At 59.2% G+C, this 16212-nt stretch overlaps 2 protein-coding genes across 7 annotated transcripts in view; one reads left to right on the top strand and one right to left on the bottom strand.

Annotated features, from left to right (window-relative positions):
• Positions 1-10221, bottom strand: part of NPHP4 (nephrocystin 4) — an 86216-nt gene extending 75995 nt beyond the window's left edge. For both annotated transcript variants that reach the window (XM_037062098.1, XM_037062099.1), the window contains exons 1-4: positions 10113-10221; positions 8956-9023; positions 4723-4906; positions 1025-1177 (exon numbers count right to left, since the gene is read on the bottom strand). In XM_037062098.1, the coding sequence (XP_036917993.1) occupies positions 1025-1177; positions 4723-4857 (288 nt within the window). In that variant the 5' untranslated portion in view covers positions 4858-4906; positions 8956-9023; positions 10113-10221. The remainder of the gene's footprint in view (positions 1-1024; positions 1178-4722; positions 4907-8955; positions 9024-10112) is intronic.
• Positions 10222-10414: 193 nt separating this feature from the next.
• Positions 10415-16212, top strand: part of KCNAB2 (potassium voltage-gated channel subfamily A regulatory beta subunit 2) — a 61203-nt gene continuing 55405 nt past the window's right edge. For 4 of the 5 annotated variants that reach the window (XM_037062092.1, XM_037062089.1, XM_037062093.1 and 1 more), the window contains exon 1: positions 10460-10536. The gene's annotated coding sequence lies outside the window, so the exon portion shown is untranslated. Of the gene's footprint in view, positions 10537-16212 lie in introns of all 5 variants that reach the window. The other variant, XM_037062094.1, reaches the window with a different exon arrangement.

The following is a 16212-nucleotide window of genomic DNA, read 5'->3' as shown; positions in this document are numbered from 1 at the left end:
CAGGACAGCAGCACGCTGGTCTCCTTCCGAGAACTGGTCCCAACCCGCCCGTCCTCTGCTACCTGCTTTTGCGTGTCGTCCCGACAGACCACACGTCCCACGCGGTGAGCACCACGTGCACTCTGCCCTCCACCAGCACGGTGGTCTGCACGAGGCAGGCCCGGAGTAAAGGCTGCAGGTGGGGGCGGCCGAACAAGGACAGAGAACACCCACCTGCGGGGCAGCCAGACGCAAAGCCAGGTGTGCCGAGTCACCCTGCCGACAGTGTCCAGGTGACCACCCGGTCTGAAGGCAGAGGGCGTGGGTCCGAGGCCAGGCTCTGCCACCTGCTGCCTGAGCAGCTCACTTTACCCCCAAGTCTCAATCTCCTCATCCTAAAAGAAAGGTCCCTGCCAGCTGAAGACACAGGTGGGCACGGAGCCCAGAGTCAGGGCCGGAGTGGGCAGAAGGCTGCGGTACGTCCAAGCTCAGGGCTTCGATCGGGCTGCCCAGAGCTCAGCCCAGCAGTTCCCCTGCCAGGCCGAAGGCAGGCCACGCTGAGCTGTGCACAAAGCCGCCTCTTGCCAACAACCCAGCTCAGAAATAACCGGGAAACCCGATTACCTGGGTTTTTTAATTGCTCCAGGAAGGAAGGAAGGAAGGAAGGAAGGGAGGGAGGGAGGGAGGAAGGAAGGAAGGAAGGAAGGGGGGGGGGAGGGAAGGAGGAGGAAGAGGAGGGGACACCAGAGAAAAAACAGGTAGTCAAATGAGATCAAGAATTTCCTAACTTTGTTCCAAGCACTCCAAGGTTCCTTGAAGGTGACAAGACCCCACGTGCCCCCCCCACACACAGGGCTGCAACCAGAGCAGTGCCCACGCACCCATTTAGGGCACATGGCCCACCACAAGATCTTGTTTGGAAACGCATGTCCATCCTGAGACCCGCGACGCGATGCTGGCTCTGAGGCTCGGTGGCACCCGCAGGGTCTGCGATGCGCTGTTCGTGTCCCCATGTCAAGGCCCTGCACACCTGCTGTCCACCCACCTCATTAAAGATGACCCTGCATGGCTGCCTGGAGAGCGGCTCCACAGGCCTCCCTGTGGTCTTCCACGTCCTCCCGAAGAAGTGTCGGTAGGTGACATCGAAGAGAGACACGCGAAGATGGCACCCCACCTCTGACAGCATCTCCAGCACTCCCTAAAAAACAGAAAGGATCTGCGCTGAAGGCTTCTCAATATCACGAGCCGTCCCGCAGGTGCTGGGGACCATGCTGGTAAAATAAGCCATGCAGCCTCCACCCATGTTCAGGGATCAATTTCCTTCCCAGGACCTGCCTTTCAGGACACAGAATTCCCTGGGAACAAACATGGGCTTAGGACTCACCCAGGGCCAAGCAGACAGAAGAGGCTGGGGCTGCAGATACAGAGGCATCTGACACCTTGTGGACCCAAAGAAGAAGTCCAGGTGACATCACATGAGACCCTGGATCAAGCCACACCTGAAGCTTATCACTATGGTTTGTCTGATGTGTGAGTCAATCAATTACTGCTAGCCTAAGCTATTTTGGATGGGTTTTTTATCACATACAACCAAATGAAGGCTTCCTGACATAACCACAAACTCTAAGCCCTCGGCTTGCCAGGATTCTCTTGGGATGGTGTTAGCAAAGGAAGGGCAGATCTTTCGATCTTACTGGACTGAGGAGTCACAGCTACAAATATGAACAAGGCGACCAACGACTACAAAGACAGGTCCTTTCCCAGGGCCACACACCGGCAGTGTGCGGTCCTCAGTCCTTTTGCGACTGGTGTGTTCTTCGCCCTTCGATTTACTAATTTCTGCTCGCAGACTCACTCCTTCCTTCTTCTATTTTCTTGTAGTTTCATTTGTTCTTTTTATCTACATTCTTACAGAAAAAGCAGAGGTCATTGACTTTATCCTTTTCCTTTTCCATTAGTCATATAAAGCCACAAGTTTCCCTCAAAGGACTGCACTAGCTGCATCCCACGTATTCGGATATGTTCCTGCATTACTCAGTAGAAATTGCTTTATAATTTATGCAGATTTCCTTGACCAATGGGTTAGTGAGCGGTGTGTTAATTTCCCACTATCTGAACACTGTCCAGCTGTCTCACTGTTATGATTTCTAATTTAATAGCGTATGAGTCAGCAAAGCAAACACATTCTTTATCACTTCGATCCTGGTAAGTCTCCTGAGACTTATTCTCATGGCCAAGCGTGTGGTCCACCTTGCTGAATGTCCAGCGTCCCCTGAGAACAATGGGGCCTCCACTGGTCAGGCGCAGTGTTTCAGAGGTGACGATTCGGTCACGGCGGTTGGGGGCGTTGTTCAGATCTTCCAGAGCCTTGTGACCACTTTCGGTCTACTGGACCCACCAGGTGTTGAGAGAACACCGAGCCTCCGGTGATGACGGTGATCTGAACGGGGTTCCCTTTCCTGTCCACAGCTGTGCTTCGTGCACTTGGAAGCCACGCTGTTGGGGGCTGTGCATGAGCTGCCACAGAGGCCTGCCACATCTCGGAGGGCTGGCTCCCGGGCTGGCTCCCGGGCTGGCCCTAGGCGGGAATCCGGGAACTCCGACGTCGGGAGGGTTCCCACCACCCTCGCTGATCAGTGTGGTGCACTGTGCTAACCCGAGTACACAAAGCGGTTTCTGCTGAACACCTGCTTTCCTCTAGGAATCTAGAATTTTGGTAGATGCTAGGTGGACACGAGGTGCCTGTGTGACTAGTCCCAAAAACACCCTGAGTGTTTTGGAGCCCCCCGGGGCACTGAGTCTTGCGTGCGCTTCCTCAGTTGGCAACATTTCACGGGTATCATCGTCACAGCCCATTGCCAGGGGACTGAGTGCACCCTGTGGGACCCCACGGCGGAGGACCCGTGGCACTCGTCCCCCACGCCTCTCCCTCGGCTCCTCCTGCTCTGCGCCCTTTCACCGCAGTAAGTCTCTGCTGTGGAGACAACCATTTGCCGAGTCGGGCCGAGCTCTCCCTGCCACTCACCAAACCCAGGGTGCTGTGGGGGCCTGGCACAGACGCAGACACAGACGCACACAGGACTCCCCATCTGCTGGCCACCCCCGTCATTGTGGAGCATCTCTCGAGCTCGGGTGACACCGCTGGCCTTGGAAAAAACTGTGGCTGAAGCCAGGGAAGCCACACTGCTACCTCAGACTAGTGCTCCCGTGGCCCGCCCCTCCCTGTCACGAGCATGGGTCACATCTTTAAGCATTAAGTGGCTTTCTGATCAAAAACCTACGCATGGGCCTTACATGGTAATTTCCAACATGTGATTTTGGATCAGGAGACGTATGTCCACGTGAAAAAAAACAACATGAGTGAAGCCACTTATGGGCACAGTGTCTGCGATGGCGAATGACTGGGAAGAGCCCCTGTGCACACCCGCACGGCCTGCAGAGCTAGACGGTCACCCCTGCACCCAAGGAAATCCGTGATGTCTTAAGAAAGAGTAAGAAATTCTGCAAGCAGTGACGTGACCAACCTATAAGACACACTGTGAAGAGTGTCTTCTGCAAAGCAAGGTAACACAGGTACAGCTGTGGGTTTGCTTAGAGTTTGCTTAGAGTTTCTGGGAAGTCACACAACGACAGGGAATGCTGACCATACCTGGGGGGCACTGGGTGCCTTGGGGACCCTGGGACGATCAGCTGTCCTCTGTACCTTTAGGAACTTTGAACTATGGGAATTATCTTTTCAAAAATAAATAAATAAAATGAAAAGGGAAAACCAATAAATTTTCCCTCATGAAATTCCTAGAGACAAGGAGACTGCCGTCCACTGGCTAGTGAGCTCCCAGGAGACAGGGGCCTCAGAAGCCAGTGCCCCAAGGGACACCAGCCGGCCAGAGCTATGCTGCTGGGGCAACAACTTCATACCCTGACTCTGCCTCCTCCTCTGTGAAATGAGGTGCTGGTGGTCCCCACTTCCCAGCACAGCTTTGGGGACCAAGTGAGTGAGCGCCAACCAGGAGCTGAGAAGCAACACCATAACAGCAGGAGCAGCCACAGGCCCTGACGCAGGGGCTCAGCCCGGGTCTGCAGCTGCGTCACGCAGAACGTGAGTCATTCAATGAGGGCGCATTCCCCACAGACTCAGCACTCCGATGACAACTCCGAGGGCCAGGAGAGTCGCTCCACTGGTGTTAAAACAGGACGACTTGCCCAGCCAAACCCTCTGGGTGGCCGCATGCCCTCACGGGCCGGCCTGGACCCTTCCTGTGCATCCCCACGGGCCTCACCAGGACCATCACACCTGTGGGGTCCTGTGGGCAGTGCAGGTTCCCTGCAGCTGAAGGCACAGGCGGATTCAGAGCCCCGAGCCGGGGCCCGAGTGGGCAGAAGGCCGTGGCAGGCCCGGGCGCGGCCCCAAGTTTCCCTGCAGGGCCGGAATCAGGCCGTGCTGCGCTGTGCTGTGCTCAGGGCTGCCTATTGCCTGCCGATAACCTGGCTCAGAAAAGGCCCAGGAAATCCGATTACCTGAGTTTTAAAATTGCTCCGACGTGGCAGAAAGAAACTTCCACCTGGCGTCAGAAGTGCTGACCGAGGTGCTGAATCATGTATTCTCTATGCTGATGGGCCGCTTCGCCTCCCAACGTTGCCAAGGCCCAAGGTAATGGGCGCAGCAGTGAGACTCAGACAGACAAGTGGGAATCAATGGCCTCACCTCGCAGACAGAGCACCGGGAACAGCTCGTTTCCTCACCTGCTGAACGAGCGGCCCGTCGAGCCACTTCAGGACACACTGAAACGGGGTGGGCTCCTTCCAGGGCTGGCGCAGTCTCTGCGGGTGGGGCGGGACCACCACATTTTGGTCAAAAGTCTCCTGCCAGTCACGCATTGCGCCGGTCTGGGTGTCCCTGGGGCCTCGAGGACCACCTGCACCACTGCTGTCCAAATAAACGAAAGAGTCACAAAGGCCACAGTGCCCGGGGCAGTTCCGAAAGTCTCCCACCTCACACCGAATCCCAGAGCACCCAGTATCCCCGAAACCCACACCCGGGGATCCCACCCCCCTCACCCCGGTGGGGCAGACTGGCACCCACGCTGCCTTCCCCAGGGAAACGGGTCCTTCTCGCTAGTGAGCCTAGCAGAGCACGACTACCCGGCCTCAGTGACGGGTTTAGGGACCGACACACACAGCTGTGGGGGTGGAGCACCACACAAGGGCACCGGGCCTGGGGACGAGGACTGTCTTAGATGGGACTGGGGAGCAGGGCCCGGTCAGAGCAAATGAGTAGCGAGTCTCGGAGCTTATGTGGGTGGGCCAAGGGGGAGGTGCTCCCCACTTCAGCCCCTGGAGCACAGCGCTTATTGGCCTGACACTGCCAGGGGCCAGTGTGGAAGCTCCCACCTTCAGACACGTGAAAAGCAGGCAGAGCAGAAACCAGAGCAAGGGCAGGTGGGCCCAGGGGTCAAGTGGACACAGTCACCCAGGACGGCTCAGCTACAGGAAATGTCTCTTGCTGCTGAAGCTAGCTGGGGACAGGTTCTGAGCGGTACAGGCTCCCAGGAGACCTGGCTCACTTGGGCTGTCCTCTGCCTCCCAACCAGACAGGGGTCTGAACCTTCTCGAGAGTCCGCTTGGCTGACACAGAATCTCAGGATCTTGGCTTTGACAAGTGGCCAAATTCTGCCCGCTAAATGACAAGCAAGGACGAAAGGCAGCGAGCTGGTCTCCTAAGCCAGCACTTCTGTAAACGTGGTCCCCAAACCCCCAAGGTTCCCCGGGCTAGTCAAGGGTTCCGCAAGGTCAAAGCTATTTTCACACTATCCAGATGAAACTTGCTGGCCATCCTGTCCCTCACCACCCCGAGCAAAAAACCATCAGCCTCACGTAAAGGTGTCCTTGGGGAAAGTGAAAAGCACAAATTTTACTTCATCTCAACCCTGAGGATACGCATTCTTACTCTCCTGCGATGAAATGGGAAATACAAATAAAAAAACCTGCCGGGACACGAAGGCCGTGGTCCCTCCGGCCAGCTCAGCCCACTGCGAGGGCATAGGCTGTGAGCTGAACTCGCTGCCTGGTTCACACGGCCACACCCCTTCCACGGGAGGGGACGGCTGAGAAACAAAACATGCTTATTCAGACGTGTACCTGGTGGGCACCTCTCCAGCGTGAACAACATGAGCCTGTCACTTCAGGGAAGACTTGGGATCAAAACCAGGTTGCAGGCAACAACTACGGTGGGGGAAGTGCACGCTCCCACCGGGAGCCTGGCAGCGTCCTGCTGCTCGCAGGCCCCTCGGATGCGATGACAGGTAGTGCCGACGGCAAGAGTGATCCGACAGAAACTGTATGATCAAACGTGTCAATGTTTGGGAGATCTGCATAACTCAGGACCTGTATTTTCCAAGGGAACAAGCATGATGACAGAAACTCCCGCAGGAGGAAAGGACCCATCCAAAATGTGAGACAGACCGAAAGGCGTGAACGCAACAACAGAGGGTGAAAGATTCACTGGCAGGCGCCAGACTCAGCCCTGCATTTCTGCCACTTGCAGGTGTGAGTCCCATTAAGGACCCTGGGGTGGCGGGATCAGCCTGGGGGGGCCGGGTGCACCTCGGACCGTCAGAAGGGGCCCAACAGGAGAGGCAGGAGGGCTCAGAGCAACGATGCAAGCAGGGGGGAGTGTGAAGGAGGAGGAAGGGGCCATGAGCCAGGGGGGCGGGGCCTCTAGCAGCTGGAAAAGGAAACTCGCAGCCCCCCCCAGCCGAGAAGGAACCAGCCCCACCCACACCTTGACTGCAGCCCAGGGAGACAGAGTCTCAGCCTCCAGAACTGGAAGAGTGTAAAGCCTGGGTTGCTTTAAGCAAACTGCTTTGAGATCATTTGTTACAGAAGCCACAGAACTCATATAGATGCCCACGAACTGCAAGCAGAAAAGGCCCGACCGACAGCCCACAGCCAGCGGGAGAGTCGCCTGCCCAGGAGGGCTCTGGGAGGCCCCAAGGTCCAGCCCTAAGCCCACAAGGCCCCTGCGCTTCCCCGGTCATGGTACGTGCCACCTGCCCTGTGCTCATCTGCTCACGGGCCAGCTGCTCACAGAGGGAGCTACCCTCCTGCACCCTCGGTGCCCGGCTCACCATCAGAACTCAGGAAATAGCCACAAAAGCAAACAGAAGTTTCCATAAAGCTGACTCCCAAGCATTTTTGTTTTTCAGAGAAACACTGTTTCTTGTTGACTTTTCTTATGAAACTAGAACACTTACACATTCAAAACTAGTGTTCTAATAGACTCAGGGGCAGCGGAACCAAAAAGTCCTCCGAGCCTCACAGCACTGGTGGGCGCACACTGTGAGAACCCCCGGAAGGAGCCACGCAGACCTGCCTTCCCCAAGGTTCCTCAGCACAGGGCTGTGCCTCTTTTGTAGGTGGCTCACCTGCCCAAGTCCCAAACCAGTACCTCCTTCCCCTTCCCTGCACTACTGTGGGGCCCAGTGCCACACTGGGCCAGTGGGTGTCCCTGAAGAATTCTTGCAGCCTAGTCCATCCTTAAGGAGGGGACACGGGGTGGCCCCTGGCTGCACCAGTAGGACACATACGGAGAAGAAGGAATAGCCATCCAATCAAAACACTGAGCTGGGCAGGTGAAGGCGGGCAGCAACAGTCTGCAAGGGCGATGGAGGGAGAGGTGACAACAGAGACACAGGCTCCTGCAGGGGCTGTGACACCCAGACCCTTCCCTTCTTCCCAGCCCCACAGAAGAGCTGCCACCTGGACCTCCCTCCTCTCCACCTCCACCCTGATCTGCTTCAGTTCCTCTCGGACGTCACACCCTCACACAGACACAGACGCGTGCACACACGGGTGCACACACAGCCCTGCGTGATTCCTGTTTGTCCTTTAGGAGTCGGATCAAATGCTCCCTCCTCGGCGTGAGGGCCCCATCCCCCAGCAGTACCCCCTACGTGGGATCCTGCCTCGGGGGTCGCCACACTGCACAGTTACTGCTGTCCCGCAAGACTGCGCTTCGTGAGGTCGGCACCAGTGAAAACCCTGTTAATGATCCAGAAACCCTCACGCTCTGCAGTGGAGGCACACCCATCACACGCTGCGGAAGGCGGCCTTTGGGGCTAGAGGAACGACTCTGAGAGAGCAGGAGGGGTCCACGCTTTTCCGAGAAAGGGATACAATGGGCCAGGGGCACAAAGAAAACATGCCGGCTGTTACAGAGCCCGGTGAGGCTCCAGGCACTCACAGACACTTCCACACTCATTCCAACATTGCTGTAGGGTAAGCACCCTTATCCTCACCTCAGGTGAGGGAAGGGGGCTCACAGGTCTGGAAGCCCCTCCAAAGTCATACCACCAGCAGTGACTGACAGCAAAGCCACTCTAACCACGCCAGCCCCCGGTGTCCCCCCTCGGCCAGGAGAGGCAAAGGGACAGAGGCCGGAGTGGGTGGAGTGAGAGCTCTGGCCAGGCAACAGGCTGATCCTCGTTGCCTCTCTGCCTTCCCACCTGCACAGAGAGGGGCTATGAAGTCACCGTGAGGCCTCTGCCCCTGCAGACTTGCACTTACACCTGTTCTGTCCAGCTCGCCTGTTCTGTGCTAGCGCACACGTGGTGAAGAAGACAGACCCAGGCCCTGACTTCAAGAAGCTAAAGATCCCGTGGGAAAGGGAAACAAGGGACGAGTGCGCAGCACAAGAACGACACCCAGCTTTCTAATGGCTGAAAGCAGAGAGGAGGGAAAGAGGAGGGAGCCCAGGAGCGGAAGAGGTGAGCTGGGCCCAAGTCCAGGGCAAGGGAAGGACAGGAGCCATGAAGAGCTGTCCAGGCCCAGGGAAGCTTCCTTGAGGAAAATGAACTTGCGAGATTTTGAATAACTGAGACCCAAAAGCTCTGGAGAACTTGTAGGGAGAGTAAGTGGAGACCTAATTAAGCACTGCCTGGAATTCCTTTGTTCAGGAAATATTCTTTGTGTACCTACCAGGTTCCAGGCCCTGGAGATACCGTGCTGACCACAGCAGACAAGCTCTCTGCCCCCCTGGCATGCACCTGGAGGGAGGAAGACAACACAAATTAGCAGGAACAGACACGTGGTAGCGACGTACGGAAATGACAGAGAGGGGTGGAGGTACAGTGACCCTGACGGAGACCTGGGTTAGAAGCCCGGTGGACAACGGACCATCATCTCTAACCCTTTTCTAACTGTGCAAGGGCAAGCCTGAGGCTTGACTTCCTTCACGTACTTCAACCAAAGCAGGACACTGCAACCGGGAAGGAGGGCTGGTCTGTGCGCACAGCCCTCTGTGGAGACAGGCCTGGCAGAGATGTGCATAGGTGGGGCCTTTGAGTCTGAAGGACAAGCACGCAGGAGAGCGAGCATTCACACCACAGGAAGGGGCCAGGTGGTGAGCTCCGAACCAGTCAGGAGGTCAGCTGGTGGACAGCAGGGTGAAGGCTGGGTGCCTGCTGGTCCAGGGCCGGGAGCCTCCTGAGAGGGCCACGGGGTCTGGAGATCTCCATGGGCAGCGTTACCCACAGAGGACAGACAGCCACAGGGGATGGGCACCCACAAGGGATGGACACCCAGCCAAGGGCAGGCACCCAGCAGGGGTCCCTCACAGGGCTTCGGTAGGAGAAGGCCGCTGGGGACGCTGAATCGGGGAAGATCAACGCCAGTCTCGGCAAAACCCAGGCTGCGAGTACCGCGCTCGACTTCAGCTGGGGGACTATAGAGAGACTCCGGGTCAAGGGGCAAAGGACGGAGGTTCAACCCTAAGGAGCCCCAGATGCCCAGGCCCCAGCGACCCGGGATAAACCAAGTGTCAGGAGAGGGGAATGAGATACAACTCTCGCGGGAACAGCCCTGCGTCCCGCCCGGCCACCGTGGCCCGCAGGCACCGGATCTCCGCGGAGAGACGTGCGGAGCATCCTATAACCCCCAGCCCTACAACGAGGCCCGTAAAGCGGCCCCAGAGGTCCGTGGCGGTGTCCAGGCTTCCCCGCGGCACTAGCCAACATGGTTCCGCCCGCCGCGGGCCGCGTTACCTAGGAGACCAGCCCGCCACGCCCGCGCCCGCGCTCACCCAGAAGCAGGACCCACGACGGACCCAGAGCCCCCCGCGGCCGGCCGCTGCGTACCGGGTCCGCAGCCTTGCAGGCCAAGGAACGGCAAAAGGACGCCCGGCCGCTGCCACACAGAGAACAGCCTTGCAGGGCGACGCTCTGCGCGCTCTGGCTGAGAACCCGCCCCGCGTCGAAGCCGTCGGCCAATCAGAGCCCAAGTCGTGCTGCCCCTCTCTTGTCAGCACCAGCCAATCAGCGCCGCGGCGGGACCATCCTAATTTGCATGCCCGGCGGTCCTTCAGCCAATAGGAATGTGACTGGCGTGAATTATAGCCAATCATAAGCTGTAAAAGGCGTGGCCCCCGGGTGTCCCACGAGGTGAAGATGCTGCAGGCGGAACCTGGCGGGGAGAGCGGGATTCGGGGGCGCTAAAGTCGCACGGGCAGGGCGGGAAGGAAGATCCGGAGCGGTGTACAGGATCCGGAGCTGGAGCCCCCAGGTGAGTGCAGGGGGAGACCCTGGCGGGCCGCGCTATCCACGGCCATGCACCTAGAGAGCAGCGGCGGGCACCCGCGAGGCCCGCGGTGATTCTCCATCTCCTCTTCCCCAGTGCGTCCCCGCGCCCGCCTCCGTCCTCACCTCCTCTCCAGCGGGCTGGCTCACCTCCTTCTCCATCATCTCTCTTCCCCATCATCTCCCTTCCCCCATTCCGTCCTCCCTTGCCTACCCTATCTGCCAGCTCCATCTCCGACCCCTGCCCCAAACTTCATCCCTCCCCTCGTTTTGATGTCCCCTCTGCCTATCTCAACCCCTTCTGCTCCCCGCAGTCTCCCCTCTCCCTGCCCCCATCCTCCCTCCCCATCCCATCTCCCCGCCTCTGCGCAGCCCCGTCAGAGCACTCCAAGTGCCAGTCCTTCCTATCCCTTCAACCTTTTTGCCCCTGAAGGCTCACCCTGCCGTTCCCTCCTGGTCCCTATTCCCATCCTCCCATCCATTCTGCTTCAGTCTCTGCGGTGGGCGCTCTCTCCACCTCGCCCCACTCCCCAGGACCTTGGCACTCCCTTTCTGCACCCTCCACCTCCTCCCTCCCTGTGCTTCTTACACATCTCCAGGTTCTTTTGCCACCTCCTTACCTACTGTTGGTCCCGAAGGACACAGAGACCCAGCGCCTGCACCGCTGCATGCCGCAGTAGCAGACGCTGTGTACCTGCCCACCTTCTCACCCTCCCACCCAGGCGCACCCCAGCACTGCTCCTGGCATTAGTCCTAGAGGCTCCTATGGGGTCTACACTTTGCCTGGAGCATCCTGGAGATGGGGGGAGGCTCCAGGTGGGAAGCCCCTTAGCACCCTTTCCTGCCTTCCTCCCTGGCCATCATCTCCCTCCCAGCCCCCACTTTCCTGCTTAGCCTCACTTTGTGATTCAGCATTTTTGGGGTTGGTAACTTTCTTTGCTTCCTGGCATGATGGGGACCAGGCTGTGGGGCTGAAGGCTAGAGGTCTCCATCCTGCAATCGCAGGACCACCTTAGGAAACAGACCTGAGCTGCCTGGGTGAAGAGCAGGGGCCTGCTAGTGGGGGCTGTCTCTTCCTCCCTTTCACGTGTTGCCCTGTGTTGAACCACTTCCAGGGGGAGATGACATAAGTAATAGCTCTTGGGGAAATGGGCTATTAGCATTTATGGAAATTAATACATCCACATCCGGGGATCAGGAACACCAAGTTCAGGCCACAGCTGTCCCACTGTCTGTTGTTTCAGGATTTCTTCTTTCTCAGCAACTTCTCCTCCCCCCCAAAAAAAACGCCAGCCCCCCACCAATGCCAAGAGCAAGCTCCAGCTCTGCTAGGGAAGCCGCATTGAGGCCCATGTCACGGGGTTTGGGGACCTGCGTGTGGAGAGTCCCATCTGCCCTCCTGGTTGTTGCTTGGCAAACTCGCCCACCTGCAGAGCTCCTACCAGTCCCTCAGCTTCGAAGCCTCTGTGCCCTCCAGATGGGGAGCCAGAGGGCATTGGCCCCCAGGTCACGTCTGTAGAGATTGTGGGCGCTCACCTGCCTCAGTGGCACTGAGGGGTCTGAGCTACAGCACATTCCTGCTTCGAAAGCAGCCTGCTGGAGCTTCCTGTACAAGACCACGCGAGGTCCAGCCCCTTGCGCCTGTCTCGGCTCCCCGGCGCGCAGACGCTGTGGGCACTGCTGGCGCCTGGGGACTGAGCCAGGCCAGGGCGGGACAGGGGCGTGAGAAGTGTGGGACCTGGTTTCATGAACCCTTTTGAGTTTGGATGTGGAGCCTGGGTGGGAAGAAGGTGGCACAACAGTGACTGGAGGAAGGGCGAGCGGGGACACCATTTCTTGCCTGGTGAGGGTGATAGCGTGGGTGCTGCGGGCAGGGGCAGAGAGCTCTGGGTGGGGCATCTCCCGAGGCTTCCCGCCAGGGGGCTTTCTCTCTTTCCTTTCTTTTTTCACGGATCTTCTAAGCCCCAAATGATGCAGGAGGAAGTGAGTTTTGATTCGGCAGTTTCCGGGAGGGGCCCCTCTAGACTTGCCTGTTTGTTGGGGCTGGGCCCGTGGCAACCGGGCAGCAGGCTGGGGTGAGGGAAGGCCTCCCCTGCTCTGAGAGCCCCAGGGACCAGTTTCGTTGCTGGAGAGTCTGACAGGAAGAAGTGTGTCTTTAGTCCTTGACTAAATCTCAGTGACCTTCACATCACCAGAGGTCCCAGCACCCAGAGCAGTTTTCTGGGGTCCCTGAATAATGGGGCAGAACAGGGTCAGCTGCAGGCGTATTCAGGGAGGGTGGTCTCTGAGGGTGTCCAGGGCCAGGGGCACCTCACCTCCCGCCATCCCCCTTCCCAACAGCAGCTGGGCCCATTGCTCCATAGAGCTGCAAGGGTCTTGGTCACCCCCCTCAAGGGAGTCAATTGAAGCCCAGAGGGGGGCAGGGGCAGCCTAGACCCCTCCCTTTCTACCAGTTGGAGCCCAAGTCACTTCTTTGGCTCTGGGCGGGGAGGGGGGGGGGCCAGTTCCTGTGGATGTGCAGATATTGGCCATCCTTTGGGAAGGCCACTTTGGAAGTGCAGCTGACATGCATAGAGGAAACCAATGCCTGGGGGGGGGGGTGCGTCCACATCCCTGGAGGAGCTGTTGGGAACCTGAGGTGCTGCTGACCACAGAGAACTCTGGCGACTCCCGCACCCCCCCCCCACCTCCGCCTGGCCTGACAGGCCCCCAGAGCAAGGCCACCATGGTTCCGAGATGTCAAAAAGATGTCGGGGCCTGGAGACTGGCAGGATGGAGGGGAGAAGGGGCTCTGCCCGTGCTGGGTATGCACTTCTGACCCTGTTTCACACGGGTCTTGGGTCTTGTAGATAACACCGCGGGTAGGCTGGTCGGCCAGGTGGGGAAACCAAGACCCAGAGTGGCGGAGAGATTGATCCGGCCTCCTGGCTCACAGGCAAGCCTGGTTCTGTTCCTGCTGTGCCCACACTCTGAGGTGGGCACCCCTCCTCGTGAACTCTTACCCCCCATGGATGTCCGGGTTCAATCCCGGCTCCCAAGAATATGGAGACCTGCCTTTTTGATGAATAAGAACCCCAGCATGCTCAGCTCTCCACTCACTGTGTGCCCCCCTTTCTTTGGGGTGACTCAGAGGAGGTGTGGTACTCAGCTCAGCCAGTGCAGGAGAAAATGGGGAGCAGGGCCCCCCTGAGAGAACGCACACCTGGGCCAGGTGGGAACGTCACCCACCTGATCACCCGTCGCTGCAGTGCGGAGCTTAAGGCTTTCCGTGAGGCCTGGCCTTGGCAGGTGCCGGCATCTCCCAGCCAGGTGGCCGGGGGCAGGGCCGCGTCTTCCCCTTTGCCGAAGGGCTCAGAGGGCCACCTTTGCTCTCCCTGCACGCCATGCCTGAGCTCTGGGGCCTGCACCCCCAGCTTTCGAACTCACAGCCCTGTGGGACGGGGTCCCAGGAGGCCAGGCTGCTCTCTGCCCATTGGCCACGTGGTTAGCCCCAGACGCGGGCACTGAGTGGGGGCTTGTGTGTGTCCCCAGTCCCTGGCGCCTGCCTCCCTTGAGCTTCCTCCTCGCAGGCAGCCCATCCTCCCTCTCACACCAACGCTCGCACTTGCAGAAGTGACTGTCTCCTTGCCTGGCAGGATACCGATAGGATGGGGTGGGGAAATGGGAGAAAGCGGAGGGGGGGGGGGGGGGCAGGGGGGAGCACCCCGCAGTTCCATACCTGAGCGGCAGGCCCGTGTGGCTGCAGTCCTTTCCCGCCTGCCTCGGCTGCTGAGCAGGGATCCATCTTCCACCTCAAAGCCGAAAGCCAAGCGTGCGTGTCTCTCCCCCTCAGAACTGCCCCCCCCCCCGATTCATGAACAAACCAGCCAACCATCCAGTAGACACTGCATCTTGTCCACAGGGCCCTTTGTCACCATCTTGACCCACGGCCCCTGGCCGGTGGGGAGTTAGCTGTCTGAGGACCCGCCTCTCTCCCGCTCGGCCACTTGGCACTGTTTTTTGCGTCTCCCTTTTTCTGGATTGGCGAAAGGAGGTGACTTGATTAGAAACATAGGGACAGCGCATGGCACATACAGACACCCAGTAAATGTCACTTAGTCTGTGGCTTCTAGTCATAGAGGGAGCCCAAAGCACTGCCATACCTGGTGGCTCCCAGGACAGCTCGGGCAGAGCGACTTGAGTCCCCTTCTGCGTTATTTCATGGTCTCTCTCGGAGGTCCTCAGGAGGGGAGCAGCCTGGGAGAGCCCGGGGACTGGTTTCCGAAGGGAAGAGGAAGTGGAGGGGGGGCTGTCGCCAGCAGTCTGCAGAGAAGGGCTTCCCCGTGAGTAAAGGGACAGGCCCCACCCTGTCCTCGCTTACCCCAGCTCTCCTGGAGGGCCAGGCACATCTGCGGTGCCTGTCGGCCCTGAGGGCCCTGCCCACTCCCAGATCGCCCATTCCCCGCTCTCACCATGATACGTCTTACTGTCCCGTCCCGCGGCCACTCTCTGACCTTTCAGAGCAAACCCCAGCCGGGGTGTCCACGGGCCGTCAGAGGCGGCCGAGGGCAGAAGGATCTAGAACTCCTCTGCTGAGGAGTCTTGCCATTCTCAGCCCTCCATGGCTGCAGGCCTGGTCTGGGAACGGTGCCCTTCCCGCCCTTCCGGACAGAGGAGAGTCGGAAAGAACTGAAACGCGCAGGCGAGAAGACCCTCACGAGTCTGCGTATTAAAAAATAAATCAGGATTTAAACACAGTTCAGAACCTGGAAATACCGATGATGGGGGAGGGCTACGGGGAGGGCTACGCAGCAGAGGATGAGCAGGCCCCACCCACCTCTGCCTGTAGGTGGGGCTGGGGCCAGGAAGGGGGCGGGAATCACAGCCAGAGCAGGGAAGCCCCTTCAGGGGGGAGGGAGACCCCGCGTGTGATGTTTGAGGGGCGCTGGAGAGAAGGCAGGGGCTCATGAGCAGAGCTGAGAAAGGAGATCTGGGAGAGGGCCATGCTCAGGCAAGACCCGGAGGGCGGACTGAGCCGGTCGGGCAGTGGCCGAGGCCCAGGGGCAGCACAGCAGGACGTGACAATGGCAGTTGTTGAGGGTGGCAGGGACAGGGGTCTGCGAGGCCAGGCATTGAACCCCTGGGGGCTTTGGAGCAGGGCAGTGACACCTCCATGTGGGGGAAGGGGACAGAGAAAGTGGAATGTGTCTGCAGCGAGGGACAAGGACTGGCAGGCCATGGAGGAGACCCGGTGGCCTCCTGAGTGCGGGGACCGCTGTCCACTCCACTGCTGCAGCAGTCCCGGAGTGTCGGGTGGAGCGGGACCCCGTAAAAATGTCTTGAGCAGCGAATGGAAAGGAGGGCGTCATGGCTACGCCTCTGCGGAGCCAGCTGAGCGGCGATGGGGTGCAGGTAGTGAGAGGACTATCTGGGATCCCCAGGGTTCGTGGCTGGGCACGCAGGCCGCCGCTCACGCTGGGCCTGCCTCTCGGGGTCCGAGGCCTGCACCGCAGCCGGCTGTGCCTGTGGGTGTGGGGAGGGCGGACCTGGGGTTCAAGTAAGAACTGCCAACCAGCCACTGCGCTGGTGACCACCCTGACAGTGGGCAAGGTCACTGGGATCTGGGGCCGAGAGGGAGGGAGACAGAAGAGAGGGCCAGAGTGGGCATGATGGCAGGATTTGA

The sequence above is a fragment of the Sturnira hondurensis genome, unplaced genomic scaffold (assembly GCF_014824575.4).
Source record: "Sturnira hondurensis isolate 20B ecotype Veracruz unplaced genomic scaffold, ASM1482457v3 Scaffold0013931, whole genome shotgun sequence".
Taxonomy (NCBI): domain Eukaryota; kingdom Metazoa; phylum Chordata; class Mammalia; order Chiroptera; family Phyllostomidae; genus Sturnira; species Sturnira hondurensis.
Note: the sequence above shows the minus strand (reverse complement) of the source record. Positions and strands in the feature narration are given on the sequence as shown.